General features: G+C 42.4%; 2 protein-coding genes across 4 annotated transcripts in view; one reads left to right on the forward strand and one right to left on the reverse strand.

The window, feature by feature from the left end:
* Nucleotides 1-2,908: 2,908 nt before the first annotated feature.
* Nucleotides 2,909-9,710, reverse strand: PCARE (photoreceptor cilium actin regulator). Its single transcript, XM_033935391.1, has 2 exons — nucleotides 6,596-9,710; nucleotides 2,909-3,128 (listed from the first exon to the last, which is right to left on the reverse strand). The coding sequence occupies exons 1-2, from the start codon at nucleotides 9,658-9,660 to the stop codon at nucleotides 2,996-2,998; spliced, it is 3,198 nt and encodes a 1,065-aa protein (XP_033791282.1). The 5' UTR covers nucleotides 9,661-9,710; the 3' UTR covers nucleotides 2,909-2,995.
* A 4,218-nt stretch (nucleotides 9,711-13,928) lies between these two features.
* The window catches only part of CLIP4 (CAP-Gly domain containing linker protein family member 4), a 93,582-nt gene continuing 90,879 nt past the window's right edge, over nucleotides 13,929-16,631 (forward strand). Inside the window, exons 1-2 of one of the 3 annotated variants that reach the window (XM_033939162.1) lie at nucleotides 13,929-14,036; nucleotides 14,792-14,936. In XM_033939162.1, the coding sequence (XP_033795053.1) occupies nucleotides 14,807-14,936 (130 nt within the window). In that variant the 5' untranslated portion in view covers nucleotides 13,929-14,036; nucleotides 14,792-14,806. Of the gene's footprint in view, nucleotides 14,037-14,155; nucleotides 14,426-14,791; nucleotides 14,937-16,631 lie in introns of those variants that run through there. The other 2 variants (XM_033939163.1, XM_033939161.1) reach the window with 2 other exon arrangements.

Below are 16,631 nucleotides of genomic sequence, written 5' to 3' on the forward strand. Positions count from 1 at the left end.
ACAGAGACAGCAACAAAACTCACAGGGACAGGATGGGGAAATTGAGTTCCTGCGGGGACGGGGACAAAGATGTCCCCATGTCATTAATTATGCTTCAGTTTGTAAAATGAATGCTCGTGCTAGATGTCATCAGCACATTTCTCACGTATTGTAGAACAGGCTGTATGTCGGCAGATCCTGTTCTAAAATACCAACGGCGTACTGACCTGGACATCGTTATTCTGAGTTGGACGTTGTTTCTAAAATGCAATTCTGTATGCAATTCTGTATGTATTAGTAGCAGTATTCAGCCTCTACCTGTACACCTTTGTTATTTAGATCAGCAAAAATGCTGGCCCAGAAAAATCATTAATTTATAGAGCGTGTACGGTTGGGCAGACTGGATGGACCTTAAAGGTCTTTATCTACCATTATTTACTATGTTACTATGTTATGAGTAGCAGGCTGAGTTTCAGGGGACCGTAGTTCAAATCCCACTTCAGCTCTGTGATTTTTTTTTTATTGTGAGCCCCCTAGTGTCAGAAAAACTAACTGTATCTGAATGCACGCCAATGGCTTTCTGGCTTCTTATACATTCAAGTACAGAAGGTGTTTTTCTGACTCAGAAGAGCTGAAGTGGGATTTGAACTGGAGTCCCCTGACTCTCAGCCCACCACTCTAACCATTAGGCTACTTACTCCTCTACTGTACAAGGAAGTCCATTAAGAAGTATCACGAACATCTACAGTATAGTTCCTGAATTTCAATAAGACTGTGTGATTAAGAATTGTTAAAAATCCAGGATGGCTTGCCCAGTGTGATTTAAATGGACAGGAGAAGCTCCTGCCCAGTTAAATTGCTCTTAATATCAATCCCCATAGGCCAAAAATGACAAAAAAACCCAACTCTTCTGAAAATCTGGGCTGAAGTGGTCAGCATGGCACCCACATTAATGCAGCTTTAAACACCACCAGATTAAAAAGTTCCACCTCAGTTTAGGAGCTTAACTGATTATATAATTGGTGACCTTTATGTATCTAATAAGGAACAAATAGGTGCAGTTAATTTTGTGTGGTCCTATTGCCTGACTCACAAACATTACATCAAATTTATCGACTTCTATTCCACCTTAACCTTTCAGTTCTAGGCGGATTCCAATAAGAGGTATCTGGACATTTCCAGGAAATCACATTTCAAAGCTTATTATTAGACAGACAGTGGATTAGCACCATAAGACAAATTACCAAGCAAGTAAAAAAATCAGAAACTGTGGAAATGAGACAAACAAATATGCACACATAAGCTAGTTTTCCGACTTGAGTGTGATCGTATGTGATGATCTTAAGGTGGCCAAAAGGATAAAAAAGGTGACAGTGAAAGGTAGAAGGATGCTAAACAGGATGGAGTCATTCCAGAGGACAGCTACTAAAATGGTCAGTGGTCTTTGTCATGGGGACAAACTTCAAGATTTCAAAATGTATACTTTGGAGGAAAGGTGAGAGGGAAGATATGATAGAGATATTTAAATCTGAAAAAATATATCAATGTTATTAGCCTAGTAGTGAAGATACCCACTGAAGCACATTTACAAATAGTGGAGAAAAAGCCATTAAAAAATGCTTTCAATATCAGATGGCAACTCAGCGGGCTATAAGTCAGTCAAATTCTGTCTCATAGGCAAAAAAAACTCCACCAAGTACAAAATGCTATTTTCAAAAATGGGTTAACTCACACCACTGTTGTTTTCTTGTACACAGTAGTGTGGGTTAACCCATTTTTGAAAACAGCATTTTGTACTTGGTGGAGTTTTTTAGCCTATGAGACAGAATTTGACTGACTTATAGCCCGCTGAGTTGCCATCTGATATTGAAAGCATTTTTTAATGCAGTTAAGGCTTTTTCTCCACTATTTGTAAATGTGCTTCAGTGGGTATCTTCACTACTAGGCTAATAACATAGATATATTTTTTGAGATTGGATTTTTTGTTATTATATTATTTTTCTTGTGAGAATACCTATGTGCCATAAATGCACATGAGGTGAGTGGTTAGAGCAACAGCCTCAGCTCCCTGAGGTTGTGGGTTCAAATTCCACGCAGCTCCTTGTGACCCTGGGCAAGTCACTCAATCCTCCACTGCCCCAGGTACATTAGATAGTGAGTCCACTGGGACAAACAGGAAAAATTCTTAAGTACCTGATTGTAAACCAGTTAAATAACTTTGATAGGTGGTATGTAAACACCTAAAATAAATAAAGGAAAATCTGGAATGAGGGGGGCATAGGATGAAGGAGAAAGAGGATAGACTTAGAAGTAACCTTAGAAAATATTTTTTCACTGAAAAGGTAGTGAATGTGTGTAATGGCCTCCTAGTAGAGATGAAAACTATATTTGAATTTAAGAAAGCTTGGGAGAAGTACGTTGGATCTCTAAGGGAGAAGAAGGGGGGAAGGGGTAAAACGCGGACCTCACGGACCTGACGGCCTTCGCGGATCTAAAACCGCACGTCCTTAAAAATCTGAGGTCCGCGGCTCTGACAGACCTCTTTGACAATTTAGCGCTGGCGGATCCGGGAGGGAAAAATATTAGGATCCGGCAGCACTAAAATGTCATAGAGGTCTTTCAGAGCCGCGGACCTCAGATTTTTAAATTTACTGGGGCTGCAGGAAACCGGTTTAAAGGATTCGTTTTAGAGCCACTCCAGCACTAGTCTCTGGCTCTGACAGACCTCTATGACATTTTAGCGCTGACGGATCCTAATACTTTTCCCTCCCTATGCTGAGACAGATCTGTCAGCGCTAAATTGTCATAAAGATCTGTCAGAGCCAGAAACTAACTACAAGTGGCACGGACCTCAGATTTATAAGGACGTGCGGTTTTAGATCCACGAGGTCCGTCAGGTACGTGAGGTCTGTGTTTTACCCCTTCCCAAGGAAGGGATAGTGGAGGACATGGATAGGGAAGCAAAGATAGGCTATATGGTCTTTATCTGCCTTCAATCTTCTCTTTTTTTCCCCTGTTACTCCTCCTTTTGGAGCCCCTGTCCCACGATGCACAACTCAGGGTGAAATGCTGATCGACTGGACCTCTTGAGCTCAGCTAAACATTGGCTATAGTGTGCCTCACCATCCTTCTGAGAAGCTCCTTCAGCACTGAAAATAGAAAAAATGCTTAAATTAAGGCATGTTTACTCTTCTACAAAACAAAAACAAGGAAACGCACGAACAACAAACAGAAAAAAGGAAAAGTGGAGAGGGGGCTGTACACATCAACCTTGAAAAGATATACTCTTATGTATTAAACAAGTTAATAAAGCAAAGTGTGTTAAAACAATCAAAGCTCTATATTTCTTGTTCAATTAAAAGTCCTCTGAATCATACAATCAATCTGATCGTTTCTATAGATTTTATCTGTGCCCCTGAGGCAGGCCTATGTGCCAAAACATGGACTGTGTCGGGTTTGTTAAATTCATCTGTGATCTACAAACTAGCTAAAATAAAGGTAGACAAAGCGATGGTGTACATCCGAGGGTGCTGAAGGAATTTAGGGAAGTTCTGGTGGCTCAGCTGACTGATCTTTTCAATGAGTCTCTAGAGTCAGGAGTGGAACTGAAGAAGGATGGTTGTGTAGCCTCTCCACAAAAGTGGAAGGAAGAAGTAGGGAATTACAGGCCGGTAAGTCTGACTTCTGTGGTAAGCAAATTAATGGAAACACTTTTAAAACAGAGAATGGTGAAGTTTCTGGAATCTTGTGAATTAAAGCAGTGTTTCTCAACACGAGGTACGTGGGCCGCTTGTTGGGGGTATGTGGCCTGGTCGCCGGTGGAGATCCCTCCCTGCCCGCAGCTGAAACTGCTGCTGGGGATCCCTCCCTCCTTGTCTGCCGGCCCATTGCACCCCCCCCAAAGCTGACCGTTACTTCGTTGGAGCCTGACTGGCTCCCTCCTCCCCCAGCAACACTCCATGCAGGGATGCAGACAGTGGCTCACACACTGTGTAGCTGACCTGGAACCTTCTCTCTGATGTCAGAATTGACATCAGAGGGAAGGATTATGGGCTAGCCAGTTGCAACGTGTGAATCGCTGCATGCGCTGTCCCAGCATGGAGTTGCTGCTGAGGGAGGATGGAGTGAGTCTGGCTACAACGAAGTAACAGGGTCAACTTCGGGGGTGTAGGGTGGTGTAGCGGTCCGGCAGACAGTCAGGCAGGAAGGGAGGGATCCCCGGCAGCGGCTTCAGCAGCGGGCAGGGAGGGATGCAAAGGGGAGGAATGTTGGACATAGTGATGGAGGGAGAAATGTGGCATTGTGATGGAGAGGAGTGATAGAAGGAGAAAAGGGCATGGGGCTGGTGGGCAGTGGTGAAAAATGCTGCACATGATCCGGGGGGATGAGAGAAATATTGGATGTGGCAGTAGAGGGGGTGGGAGAGATGCCTGGATCTCTCAAGACAGATGGATAGTGAGAGAGAGAGGGAGACATATTGCCAATAGGGGTGGAGGAGAAAGGAAAAAAAGTTAGACTCATGGAGGGAGAGAGAGAGAGATGTTGGTTGAGGAAGGGAATGGGGTCTGGAGGAGAGGAAGCGTGCAGGAGGCAAAAAGAAAGAAATATTGGAAATGCAACCAGAGACTCATGAAATCACCAGACATCAAAGGTAGGAAAAATAATTTTATTTTCAATTCAGTGATCAAAATGTATCAGTTTTGTGAATTTATATCTGCTGTCTATATTTTGCTCTATGTTTGTCAATTTTTCTATAGTTGTTACTGATTGCATATTTTAAAGTCATCTGCCTTGACCTCTTGGAAAAACCCCCACGAATATAAATGATAATTAACATTTTTCTGTGTACAGTGTGCTGTGTTTTTTAAATTTTGTGGTTACCATTAGGTATTAATAAGATTATATTGTGTATATATGAAAAATGGATAGAAGAAATTGTGTTACAATTAGTACTATTATTATGGGGGTGTGGTCAGGGGCAGAGCTTGTGTGGGTCTGGGGTGGAGCTTGGGCGGGGGGGGGGGGGTTTACTCGGTTGGTATTTGTTGAGCTTAGGGGGTACTTGGCTTGAAGAAGTTGAGAAACACTAAATTAAAGGACCGGAGGCAACATGGATTCACTAGAGGTAGGTCCTGTCAGACAAATCTGATCAATTTCTTTGACTGGGTGGCCAGAGAATTGGATAGAGGGAGTATGCTAGATGTGGTGTATTTAGATTTTAGCAAAGCCTTTGACAGTGATTCACACAGAATAAACTGAGTGCCCTTGGGATGGGTCCCAAAGTTACGGGCAGGGTCAAGAACTGGTTGAGAGTAGTGATCAATGGAAATTGCTCTGAGGAAAGGGATGTTACCAGTAGTGTGCCTCAAGGTTCTGTTCTTGGGCTTGTTCTTTTTAACATTTTAATAAATGATATTGCTGAAGGGCTGTCAGATAATATCAAAATCTGCAATAGAGGAGACATCTCAGATGCTGTGAATAATAACATGAAGAAAGACCTGGTCTGAAGAATGGCCTGAAATTTGGCAGCTAAAATTTAATACTAAGAAATGCAAGTCATGCATTTGGACTGCAAAAACCCAAGAGAACGGTACAGTTTAGGGATGAAGAACTTACATGCACGACAGAAGAGCAGGACTCGGGTGTGGTTGTATGTGATAATCTTAAGGTGGCCAAACAGGTTGAAAAGGTGACGGCGAGAGCTAGAAGGATGCTAAGGTGCGTAGGGAGAGGTATGGCCAGTAGGAAAAAGGAGGTATTGATGCCCCTATATAAGAATCTGGTGAGGACCTCATTTAGAATATTGTGTACAATTCTGGAGCCCGCACCTTCAAAAAGATATAAAAAGGATGGAGTTGGTCCACAGGAAGGCTACTAAAATAGTGCATGGTCTTCGTCATAAGGCATATGGGTACAGACTTAAAGATTTCAATCTGTATACTTTGGAGGAAAGGTGAGAGAGGGGAGATATGATAGAGATGTTTAAATACCTACGTAATATAAATGTGATTGAGTCGAGTCTCTTTCATTTGAAAGGAAGCTCTAAAATGAGAGGGCATAGGATGAAGTTAAGAGGTAATATGCTCAGGAGTAATCTTAGGAAATACTTTTTTTACAGAAAGGGTGGTAGATGCGTGGAACAGTCTCCCAGAAGAGGTGGTGGAGACAGAGACTGTCTGAATTCAAGAAAGCCTGGGGTAGGTATGTAGGATCTCTTAGAGAGAGGAAGAGATAATGGTTACTGTGGATGGGCAGACTGGATGGGCATTTGGCCTTTATCTGCCATCATGTTTCTATATCCTTTTATACCTACAAATAAGAAATCATGATTTTGTAGGAACTCAATCTATGAACTCAATTCTCACTATTTCCCATACAAAGCTAATGATTAAAGTAGTCTTCTCCATAATTCACAGGAAAATATCTAGATGATATTATGCTTTGTGTTTAAATATCAGATAATTTAACCTAAGGATTGAATAAATATAAATGTATAATTTTTCAAGCTTATGACTAAAGTGAGTTTAATTATGCAAGTAACATTATGCTAATTTTCATGGTAGCTATTTAAAAAAGAAAGCAAAGCATACAGTATTGTGAATTTGAAATTACTTACTTCACAGGTTCACTGTTAGCCAAAGCATAAACAGAGACTGGAAGCTGAAGTTTAGCCTCAGTCCTTTGGTCGGAATAGCACCTCCTCACATAAGGCTTGGGGTTGGCAGCACTCAAGACCATCCTCTTCTGCTGGTGTCCACTCTGCTTGAGTGAAGAATTATTTCTCCCTGAGGATGCTGGACTCTGGCTTTGATTATTAGCCTCCATATTGTAAATGCTGGTTGGAGAAGGTGGTTTGGCCTCAAATAAAGATGTTATTGCTGGACAAAATATTGAATGGGCATTACTGATAATTTTTGAGGAACAATGGAATTCATCACTAGAATCCACACTATTTTGTAGTATTCCACATGATAAAGATGTAGACAGAGGCAGTGAACAGGAGGCAGAACATGGAGGTGGGCTTGAAGTTCTGCGACTTGTTGGTGGACTTGTCAACTTATATGGAGTAGGTGGACTTTGTTGTCGTCTTGTTAATGGAGGGCTAGGTATTGTTTGTTGTTGTTGTTGAGCTGGTGGACTACATAATTTCCTTTGTGCAGGAGGGCTTTGGATCTTTGGGCTAACTGGAGGACTAGCTTGCCTTTGAATTGATGAAGATCTTGACTGCACAGGTGTAGGAGCTTGATTTTGATTTGCAGGTGACTTTGTGAGCATTTTCTCAGTAGGAATAGATGAATGCATTCTAGTTGGGGACCCTTTTCTGGCTCCTGATGGAATTTTATCATTTTTTCTGAGTGAAGCTGGAGAACTCTGCTTTTGATGTTGCACTAATGCTACTTTTGCACGAGATTCTTTTCTTTCTCCACTACTGCATATCTTTGGAACATCTCCAGGATGTGGAAGTGGGATTATTTTATGTGATTGCTTGTACAAATGTGCAGCCTGCTCCATTTCAAGACTCGTCTGCATTGCTGCAACATTTTCTTGTACACTGACATGAATGTTAGCACGATGCAGCTCTAATGAGTGTTTTCTTAGGTTAGAGTACTGACTGGAATTTCTAAGCATTTTATTTATATTGGTACTGGTAACATTTTTATTTGGTAGCAGTTCGAAAGTTTTCAATGAGACTTTCATCTTTTGAGAAGCTGACATTTTACTTGAAGTAGCAGGCTGTATTTGGGCCTCCATATTGACAGTTTCTGACTTAGTATCAATGCTAATCACAGAGTCTTTTTGACTTTTAGCCTCTGTATATAACTTGAATGAATCATCCATCAAGATTTCAAGGGGAGGTGGTGGCAGGCTCTCCCAGTTGTCTGCTGTTTTCTTATTGCTTTCATTCCAGGAAATCTCTGTATGCCCTACTGGTTGAAAGGCAGTTGAAAATTTGTTCTGGTTTGTACATGTTTGTGAATGGTTTGTGATCCGTGCAGGTGAGACAGGCTTGCGACTCAAAGGTTCTAGCTGTTTACATACAGGAATGGTAGGAGGCAAAACCGGTACTCCAAATTTTCTGACACATTTGAGAGGTCCTAAGGATCTAACATTTGTTGGTTTTGCCAAGACTTCTATGGAACTGAAAGTTTCAATAAGTTTTTTAACCGAATGTTGAGGAGAAATGCAGCCATTTTCTAAAGTGCTTATCACTTGGGTAGGTGAAATTGATGTTAAAGACTTTCTAACTTCTTTTTCATCTGGTTGATATAAAATGCTATGCTCACATTTACTTAAAATCACCTTATCTTGATTAGGCAAAATATTGAAATTTTTATTCAGTGAAGCTTTTAGTTTATTGGTAGAAAATCTTGGCGCAACATGATCAGTACCTTGCAGGGTGGCTGGAACTCTTTGTCTCAGGCTTTCTTGCTTACCATTGCTATCCTTCTTTCTGTTAATGAGGTTCAGTTTTTCTAATCTTTTAGCAATTTCTTTTTGGGTTCTTTGAAGTTCTAAGAGGGTTGGGTCTTCTGCTTGGCTTTTCAGAGACTCTGCTGACCTTGATCTTTTTGGTTTAACTGTACTTTTCCTACACCCACTTACCGAACTTGACCTTATCAAAGTTCCTTTTCCCTGTTCCTCTTCTGGCCACGTATTATTGTCCAATTTAACAGGAACAAATTTGATTTTTTCACTGATGGCATACTTCATTTTCTGTGTCATTTCTTCATTTTTAGGATTCTCTAACATTTTGGAAGAAGGCCTGTATTCACTAGTTCTTGCAGGCGATGTCATAGGCCTTCTAAGCAAAGCCATCTTCAACATTTCGGATAAGCTTTCATTATCACCATCTTCTTCGTAGCAATCATTATCGTCAGTGGAATCTGTTGACTGAGAGTCTTTGGAACTGTCATTAAAAATGGGAAGCGAATCCAGAGAATTAAGAGAAAAACTGCTTGCCAAGCTAGAACATGCAGGCATAGATGAATTACCGGTATTTATATGTGTCACATTTGAGCAAGTAGGTATTTCATCACCATTTTTAGCTGGGTAACACATGTCCTCAAAATGTTTTGGTGTTTTAGAAAAAGAAAGTTCTTTGAAAGATTCATTATCAATTCCAATTCCACTGTCTTCTGAGTAAAGAGTCAAATCACGGGGGTTGGACTGATGGTGTCCCACAGTGTAACTTTCAAGCAAGTTCATTATCCTAAGGAGATGATTGTCAAGCTGCTGTTTTGATTTCAGTTTTTCCTGTAAATTATTAACAGCAGATTCTAGGTAACTGCATGTTTCCCGCAGTGTGCTAGAGGTTAACAAAGCTACTGCATCATTTAAAACTTGCATTTTATTGATTGTATACTGCAGTAACTGTTGCAAGAGATCTGGCTGCTCCTTTGAATCCCATTCTTTAAGTGGCCAGGCAAGATTCTTTCCTACCTCCTTCAGAAGATCTTCTCCATCATCTGCAATTTCTTGCAAAAGGTGGTTCATTTCACCAAAGCGAAATGCTAGAAAGTTGATCATCTGCTGCAATATTAGCTGAGTCTGTGTTGCCTCATTTGCTACACACACAATAGCTTCATATTTGGAAAGATTAGGCTTCAGAAAGGCATATGCACTCTGGTGTGCCTTTACAAGGAGATCAGGAAAATCCACCCTTTTTGTTATATTGCACATAAGTCGTCTTTTATCTCCGAGCTTGGTATGCTGTCCCCGTTTTCCCAATTTCTTTGATCTCCGTTTTTTCTTTTGGTTACTTTCACTCCTCTCATCTCGGGATAAAGGCAGCTCAGATTCGGCTGAGCTTTGCTTTTGCAGCTGTATGTCCTCAGCATTGTATTTCTGATAATTTATTAACTTGGACATTGCAATTTCTGCATTTGTAGCTGATCTCTCAGCATTTTTCTCCTTGGAGAGATCAGGCAAAGAGGAAGTCCTCAGAAGAACATGCTTAGTTTTGGCAACATTTTTATTTTGCTCAAAAGTTATCGGATTATTTTCTTGCAGACCTTGCTTATGCCAAGCAGCTTCTCGGTTGAAGTCATCTTCAGCATCATAGCTGTCCAAGTTTTTAACTGGCAAAGGAATAGGGGAATCTTCATTTTCCTGTTGAGGAGGAAGGAGATCTTTATGCTTTTTTTGTAATAGTGCATTTTTTGTAATAGTGTGAATGATACTGCTCTGGGAAGGTGAACAACCCATAATGATTTGCGTCTTCTGATATTTCCAAATGAAAACTCCAGAACTTAGAACTTCACCCAGCTGGGCAGTAAGCCATTTTTCAGATAAGGTTTTGACACAAATTTCCTCTTCCTCCTGCCATTAAAGCTCAAAGCCATTCTTGCTAACGACTTTTATGTCTATGCGTTTTTCTGAATATGAACCAATGTGTTGGTATTATTTTCTGTGTTGCTACTGAGCTGCTTGAAAGTTATGCAGGATTTCAGTATAGTGGATTAAGGCAGCTTGTGTGCCTTTCTTTAATCTCACCAGATGCCAAGTGCAAAACAGGATTTTAAGCTTATTAAGCTAACAGGACTTCGACTAGCAAGTCACCTGTTTTATTTGTGGAGTCTTGCAATTATTTAGAGAAGAACAATAACTCAGTACATATAACAGGATAAAAAGGGGAAAAGTTATGTGCTTATGTCTTTGAGGTGATACAGCATATGAAGGTATACTTATATGGCCTTTCAGAGTGGCTGTGGTGAATTAATGCAGATCAATTATGTGGGAAAGGTATGGAACCAGGAAATAAAATTTTTTTTAACAATTTATCTACAGAATGTGAAGCAATATTAATACAAAATCTGAGGCAATTTATTTATTTTAGTACCCTATATACTCGAAGATAAGCCAAGATTTGGGGGGTCTCAGCTTATATTCAGGTTAGCACCCCCCTCCAAGACTTGTTACAGGTCTCTGCCGGACCTGCTGCAAGGCTTGATGGTCCAGCGGTGAGCCGGGACAGGGGGAATCCCTCCCACCTCCTGTCCCTACTGACTCTAAAATCTTTTGCTTTCCTCTCACCTCCACTGCATAAATTTTGAATTCCCTGGTGGTCTTTAAGTGGGCAGGGACAGGAGGGATCCCTCCAGCCTCCTGTAAAATCTTTTACTTCCTACCCGCCTCCCCTGCATAACTTTTATAAATTCTCTGGTGGTCTCGCAGTGGGCCTGAACAGGAGGGATCCCTCTTGCGTCTTCCATTTGTCTGTTACTGTGTCTCTCCCTTCACTCCCCCCCAAATTGGTCTGGAATCCATCTTCTTCCCTCCACTCCCCCCATAGTCTGGCATCTCTGTCTTCTTCCCTTCCAGCGTCTTCTCCTCACTCTCTGTTCCCCATTCCCTTCAGCGTCTTCTCCTCACTCTGTGTTCCCTATTTTTTCCCTTCAGCATCTTCTCCCCACTGGAAGTTGCGTCAGAGGAGAAGCGTCTGCCCAAAGACGCACGTGACTGCAGGCAGGCTCCAGCGGCTTGAGCAAGTTACTCTGGAAACTAACGCGCCGCGAAGGTAAGGGGGAGGGAAGGAGGTAGATTCAGCTAGTAGGTAGGAAGGAGGGAGGGGGCCGCGCACGTTCCCTCCCTTAACTGCGGGGACAAGGCCATTAACCGCTCAACGGGGCGGTGGATGGCCTTATCCCCATACACACAGTGAGCACTTTTTCCCTCTCCACCATTTCGGTGGGTTACCCATGGCTAGCCTCGGGTAACAGCCACCACGTCATTCTCTACTCTGAGCACTGAAGCCATGCAGGAAAATAAAAAACTGACAGCAAAATTGCCTGAAAATAGATATGTATTTAGATTTTAGCAAAGCTTTTGACATTATTCCACACAGGCGTCTAATAAATAAACTGAGTGCCCTTGGGATGGGCCCCAAAGTGACGGGCTGGGTCAGGAACTGGTTGAGTGGAAGGCAACAGAGGGTAGTGGTCAATGGAGATCGCTCTGAGGAAAGGGATGTAACCAGTGGTTCTGTTCTTGGACTTGCTCTTTTTAACATTTTCATAAACAATATTACTGAAGAGCTGTCAGATAAGATTTGCCTCTTTGAGGATGACACCAAAATCTGCAACAGAGTAGACACCCCGGATGATGTCAATAACATGAAGAAAGTCCTGGCGAAGCTTGAAGAATGGTCTGAAATTTGGTAGTTAAAATTTAATGCTAAGAAATGCAAGTTCATGCATTTGGGCTGCAAAAACCCGAGGGAACGGTACATTTTAGGGGGTGAAGAACTTGTGTGTACGACAGAAGAGCGGGACTTAGGTGTGATTGTATGTGATGATCTTAAGGTGGCCAAACAGGTTGAAAAGGTGACGGCGAAAGCTAGAAGGTTGCTAGGTACATAGGGAGAGGTATGGCCAGTAGGAAAAAGGAGGTATTGATGCCCCTGTATAAGACTGATGAGACCTCATTTAGAATATTGTGTACAATTCTCGAGACCACACCTTTAAAGATATAAAAAGGATGGAGTCGGTACAGAGGAAGGCTACTAAAATGGTCAGTGGTCTTTGTCATAAGGCGTAAGTTAGAGGAAAGGCGGGCAAGGGGAGTTATGATAGAGATGTTTAAATACCTACATAACTTCTAAAAAAACCTCTGCGCCCACGATCCTGTCTCTCAAGCTCTATTGGTGGCTCACTGCCTGCCCATAGTCAAACATTGTGACTTCGAGGGTCTGATGCTAGCGTTCAAATCCTTGCACGACATGGCGCCAGGCTATGTGACGACCAAGGTCTTCCATACGTGCTAAACAGGTCCTACAGCTCCCAGAATGAAATGCACCTCAAAACAACCCCTTCAACTGCAAACCGCCAAACAACGTTCCTACTCTCACTTCATAGGGAGCCACTGGAATTAGCTGCTCCCTGCATATCTGATCCCTTGAAGGACTCCTCAACTTTAGGAAAGCAATGAAAACAAACCTCTTCACTGAACTCCCCTGCCCACAACTGATGCATTACAAAGAAATGTTCATTGGCACTAGATCCCAGGTATGTGTCACATTAGGATAAAAATTTGTACTGATAAATCTTGCACTGTAACTATGGCGAATTTAAACCTGTAAACTGTATACTATGTATATTTAACGTGACCATACGTCCCGTTTTGAATGGGACCATCCTGTTTTTAGGTAGCCTATGCTGTTGTCCCCAAGCACTGCTTTAGGACGCCGAAATGTCCCGTTTTCAGAGAGCAACCCACTGTAACAATTTCAAAAAAAGGTGCTGTGCTTGGGGACAACAAGATGTGATTTTACAAGTGGCGAGCCCACAAGCCTCCCCCCCCCCCCCCGACGTCAATTCTGACGTCGGAGAGGAACTTCCTCTCTGACGTCATAACTGACATGGGGGGGGGGGAGAACTGAGGCTTGTGCCCCCACTGTTTGTAAAGTTGCTGCACGCACCTGGACTGTTGCTGCGTTGGGGAAGTAGGAAGAAATTGGCGGCGGTGTAGGGCAGGGAGAGAAAAAGAGAAAGATATTTGCAATGTTATTACCTAAAAATTAGTAATGTCCCGTTTTGAGGAAAAAAATAAATGGTCACGTTATGTACCGTATATTGGTATTAGACTTCCTAGAATGTGTCAAGTTAGGATAAAAACTTGTACTGTTATTATGGCATAACTGTATATTATGTATGTTTAAAATCTGTAACCCGTTCTGAGCTCTTTGGGGGAAAAAATGGAGTAGAAAGCGAAATAAATAAACAAAAATGTTTTGATGTAAAGCGCTGCGCATATCTGGTAGCGCTATAGAAATGATTACTAGTAGTTTAGGGGAAAGGAGTATGTATTGCACTAACTAGATCCCAAAACAGGGCTCTTCGTTCATTTTTCACTTGGGGTCCTTTTGGCTCCTTTCCTCCCCGCAGCCTTCCCCTTCCCCATTAGCGGAAGCGTCAGAACCAACTCTTTCAGCAAGGCTCCGCCTACGGAAACAGGAAGTTGCGTCAAAGCAGGCAAGTGGGGGGGGGAGCCCAGCAGAGAGTTGGTTCTGACGCCGCCGAAAGCAGCCCGTACTAATCGCTGCCAGTAATGGATGAGAGGTAAGGAAAGAGCGCGGGGGAGGGGTGAGGAGCGACCAGCAGAAGAGAGCGCGCCGATTCGGGCCAGACCTACCAATGGGTGGACGGGTTCCCCTTATGCCCCCCCCCCACACACCTGCCCATTGGTAAAAGCGGCCCTGCACGCACCTGACGCTCTTAGGGAGAGTTCGGGTTTCCCGGCAGCGATTCAGCCGGGCTTCTTCCAGCTACTTTGGGGGCCTTATCTCCGTTGCGGTGTGAGAGAGGTGCACAGATGGAAGGTCCCTTGAGTGGCTGCCACAAGCCTGGCTGAATCGCTGTCGGGAAAGCTGAACTTTGTTAGACCGTCGGGTGCGTGGATGTTGGCAGGCAGAGAGAGAGCGAGCGAGCGCCAGAGACCCTGCTGATAGGTAGCGAGGGGATGGGGAAAGACCAGGCAGAAGAGGTCCCCTATAGGTTGACAATATTTGATCATGGTTTTGTCTGTTTATATTTCATTCATAAGTTTCTCATCTACTGTAACATAAAATTATTTTTTGCCCTGCCTCAGGATAGCATAGGAAGAGTAAAATTCTGTGTTTCCCAGATATTCTGGCAAAACAGAAAGAATTGCTGGGAGTAAAACATGAAAAGAAAGTAATATGATGAAAAAAAAAAATACCAGGTGGATTAATATAGTAGAAAATGTGAGGCTAGTATGGTGAAATTTATATTAGCATGCATTTTGTGACTTTAATTAAATCTGATTCATAGATTTTTTTTGTTTTCTTTTTAAGGTGGTTGTCTAGAAGATGACCATAGAAGATTTTTCAGAAACTGACCCAGAAGAAATACCTAGTGGAAGATACCAGTTTTCATTCCCAGGTTCAAATAGACCAGTTACATTTTCAGTTGCTGCAGCACCAATGCCTTCGAACTATGGTAATTACAGAAACTTAAAATTTGAGTAATGGTTAAATGTGAATACAGCTTAAAATATTTTATTTATGTTTAATTTAGAATTTAATAGAAGCCCTGCACTCATACTGCAAAAGTAAAATTCACAATGATTGTAACATTAGGGGTTCCTTAGTACACCTCAGTCCAGACCTGCCTAGCTGGATGGACTATGCATTCTTACTGGCTCATATCGTGCACGCAATTGTGTTGCACACATTTGTCTTGCATGTAATTGTTTCACACACATTTGTCTGTTGCGTGATTGGTCGCAAATGTCTGCCCATTTGTCTTGCGCATATTTGACTTGCCACCTTCTTACTAGCAGGTGGGTAGAGACTGAGAACTATAGAATTCTGGTGGAGCCTATATATTAGTTGTGCAGTTAGTTCCTCCTAGAGAGTCTGTATTTCTCAGTTACCCTGCATGTGTTAGAGATAAGTAATAGAGGTGTAAGTCTGTGCAGTCTCAATTGGTTTGGTAGGTCTGTGGATTCCTAGTTAAGAAACAAAATGTTACTGGGGTCAGCAGTACAGTATTTGTATTCCATTTTGGCTCTTAATTTCTCTGCTTCTCTCACAGAGTGACTGCTAGTTGGTTCTGTAGGATCACTCTGTGCCCTCAGGGTGTCAAATGTGGGTGGCTAGTCACTTCTTTCCCTATACCTTGTCCCTGAGGGATTCCTTTTTGTTTCAGGATGTCCTTTTTGTACCCCAGTCCCTGGGGCTTTGAATACCTGATCTCTGGTTTGGCAGGGCTCTGCAATCTCTTTGTTTTGTGTTCAGTTTGGCAGCACCTAGGCTCAGCCTTTCAAGTGGATGGCTTTATGTGGTTCTCTTAAAGCCCCCTCCTTCCTCCCACTGCTCTTGAGTTTTTATAATTTTTTAGTTGAGCTGTAATTTCTTTTGAGGTTTTCTCTTCTGAGCTCCATTTGCTTTTGAGGAGCCTTTTTGGCTTGTTTTTATTTTCTGCTGCATTTGTCAAGTTGGAGTGTCTTTGGACTTTTTTTCCTGACCCAATTTATACCTAAGTCTCAGTTGCGTATGGAACTGCTTTGTTTAACATTAGCTCCTGTTAAAAATACAATAAAAATAATAAAAGTGGAGCAGAGATACATCTTGGAGGTCTCTGAGTTCCCTATCACTCCCCCTGCCATTTTCCAGTCCATTGAAGCCTTCTTTAGAAGACAGTATGTGCTATGTTATTTTCTGGCATTTTAAACTTTTTTTCCCCCCCTTCAATGTCACAGGGATGGGTTCCCGTGGGAAGTCCACAGGAATGTGAAAAATTGCAGCCAGTTTACTTTGGGAATGGGAGAAAGGCCTTTTACCGTCCTGTGTGAAAGGTTAAAACCCTTGCTCCGCAGTAAAAAAAAAAAAATTGTGCATGGGTCCTCCCCAACTCACCTCTTCCCAGCTCCTATTTTACCTTTAGGAGCCTCAACCATACTGCGAAGAAGACTCTTCAGACTTCAGAGGCCTGCTCTGAGGCCTTCCTTCTGTCCGAGTCCTCCCTCTATGTAATGCAGTTGGCAGAGTTCTAGTGAAATAAACCATCTTAAGTGAATTCCTTCAAGAGGCGCCGCCGCCGCCAAACTGTGCAACATAGTAGGTAAAAGCACTATGCCTGACAGTATGACGCAGGACCTACTACTATTGGAACAATGGTCATCGACTTGGC

Source organism: Geotrypetes seraphini, chromosome 3 (genome assembly GCF_902459505.1).
Source record: "Geotrypetes seraphini chromosome 3, aGeoSer1.1, whole genome shotgun sequence".
Classification (NCBI taxonomy): Eukaryota; Metazoa; Chordata; class Amphibia; order Gymnophiona; family Dermophiidae; genus Geotrypetes; species Geotrypetes seraphini.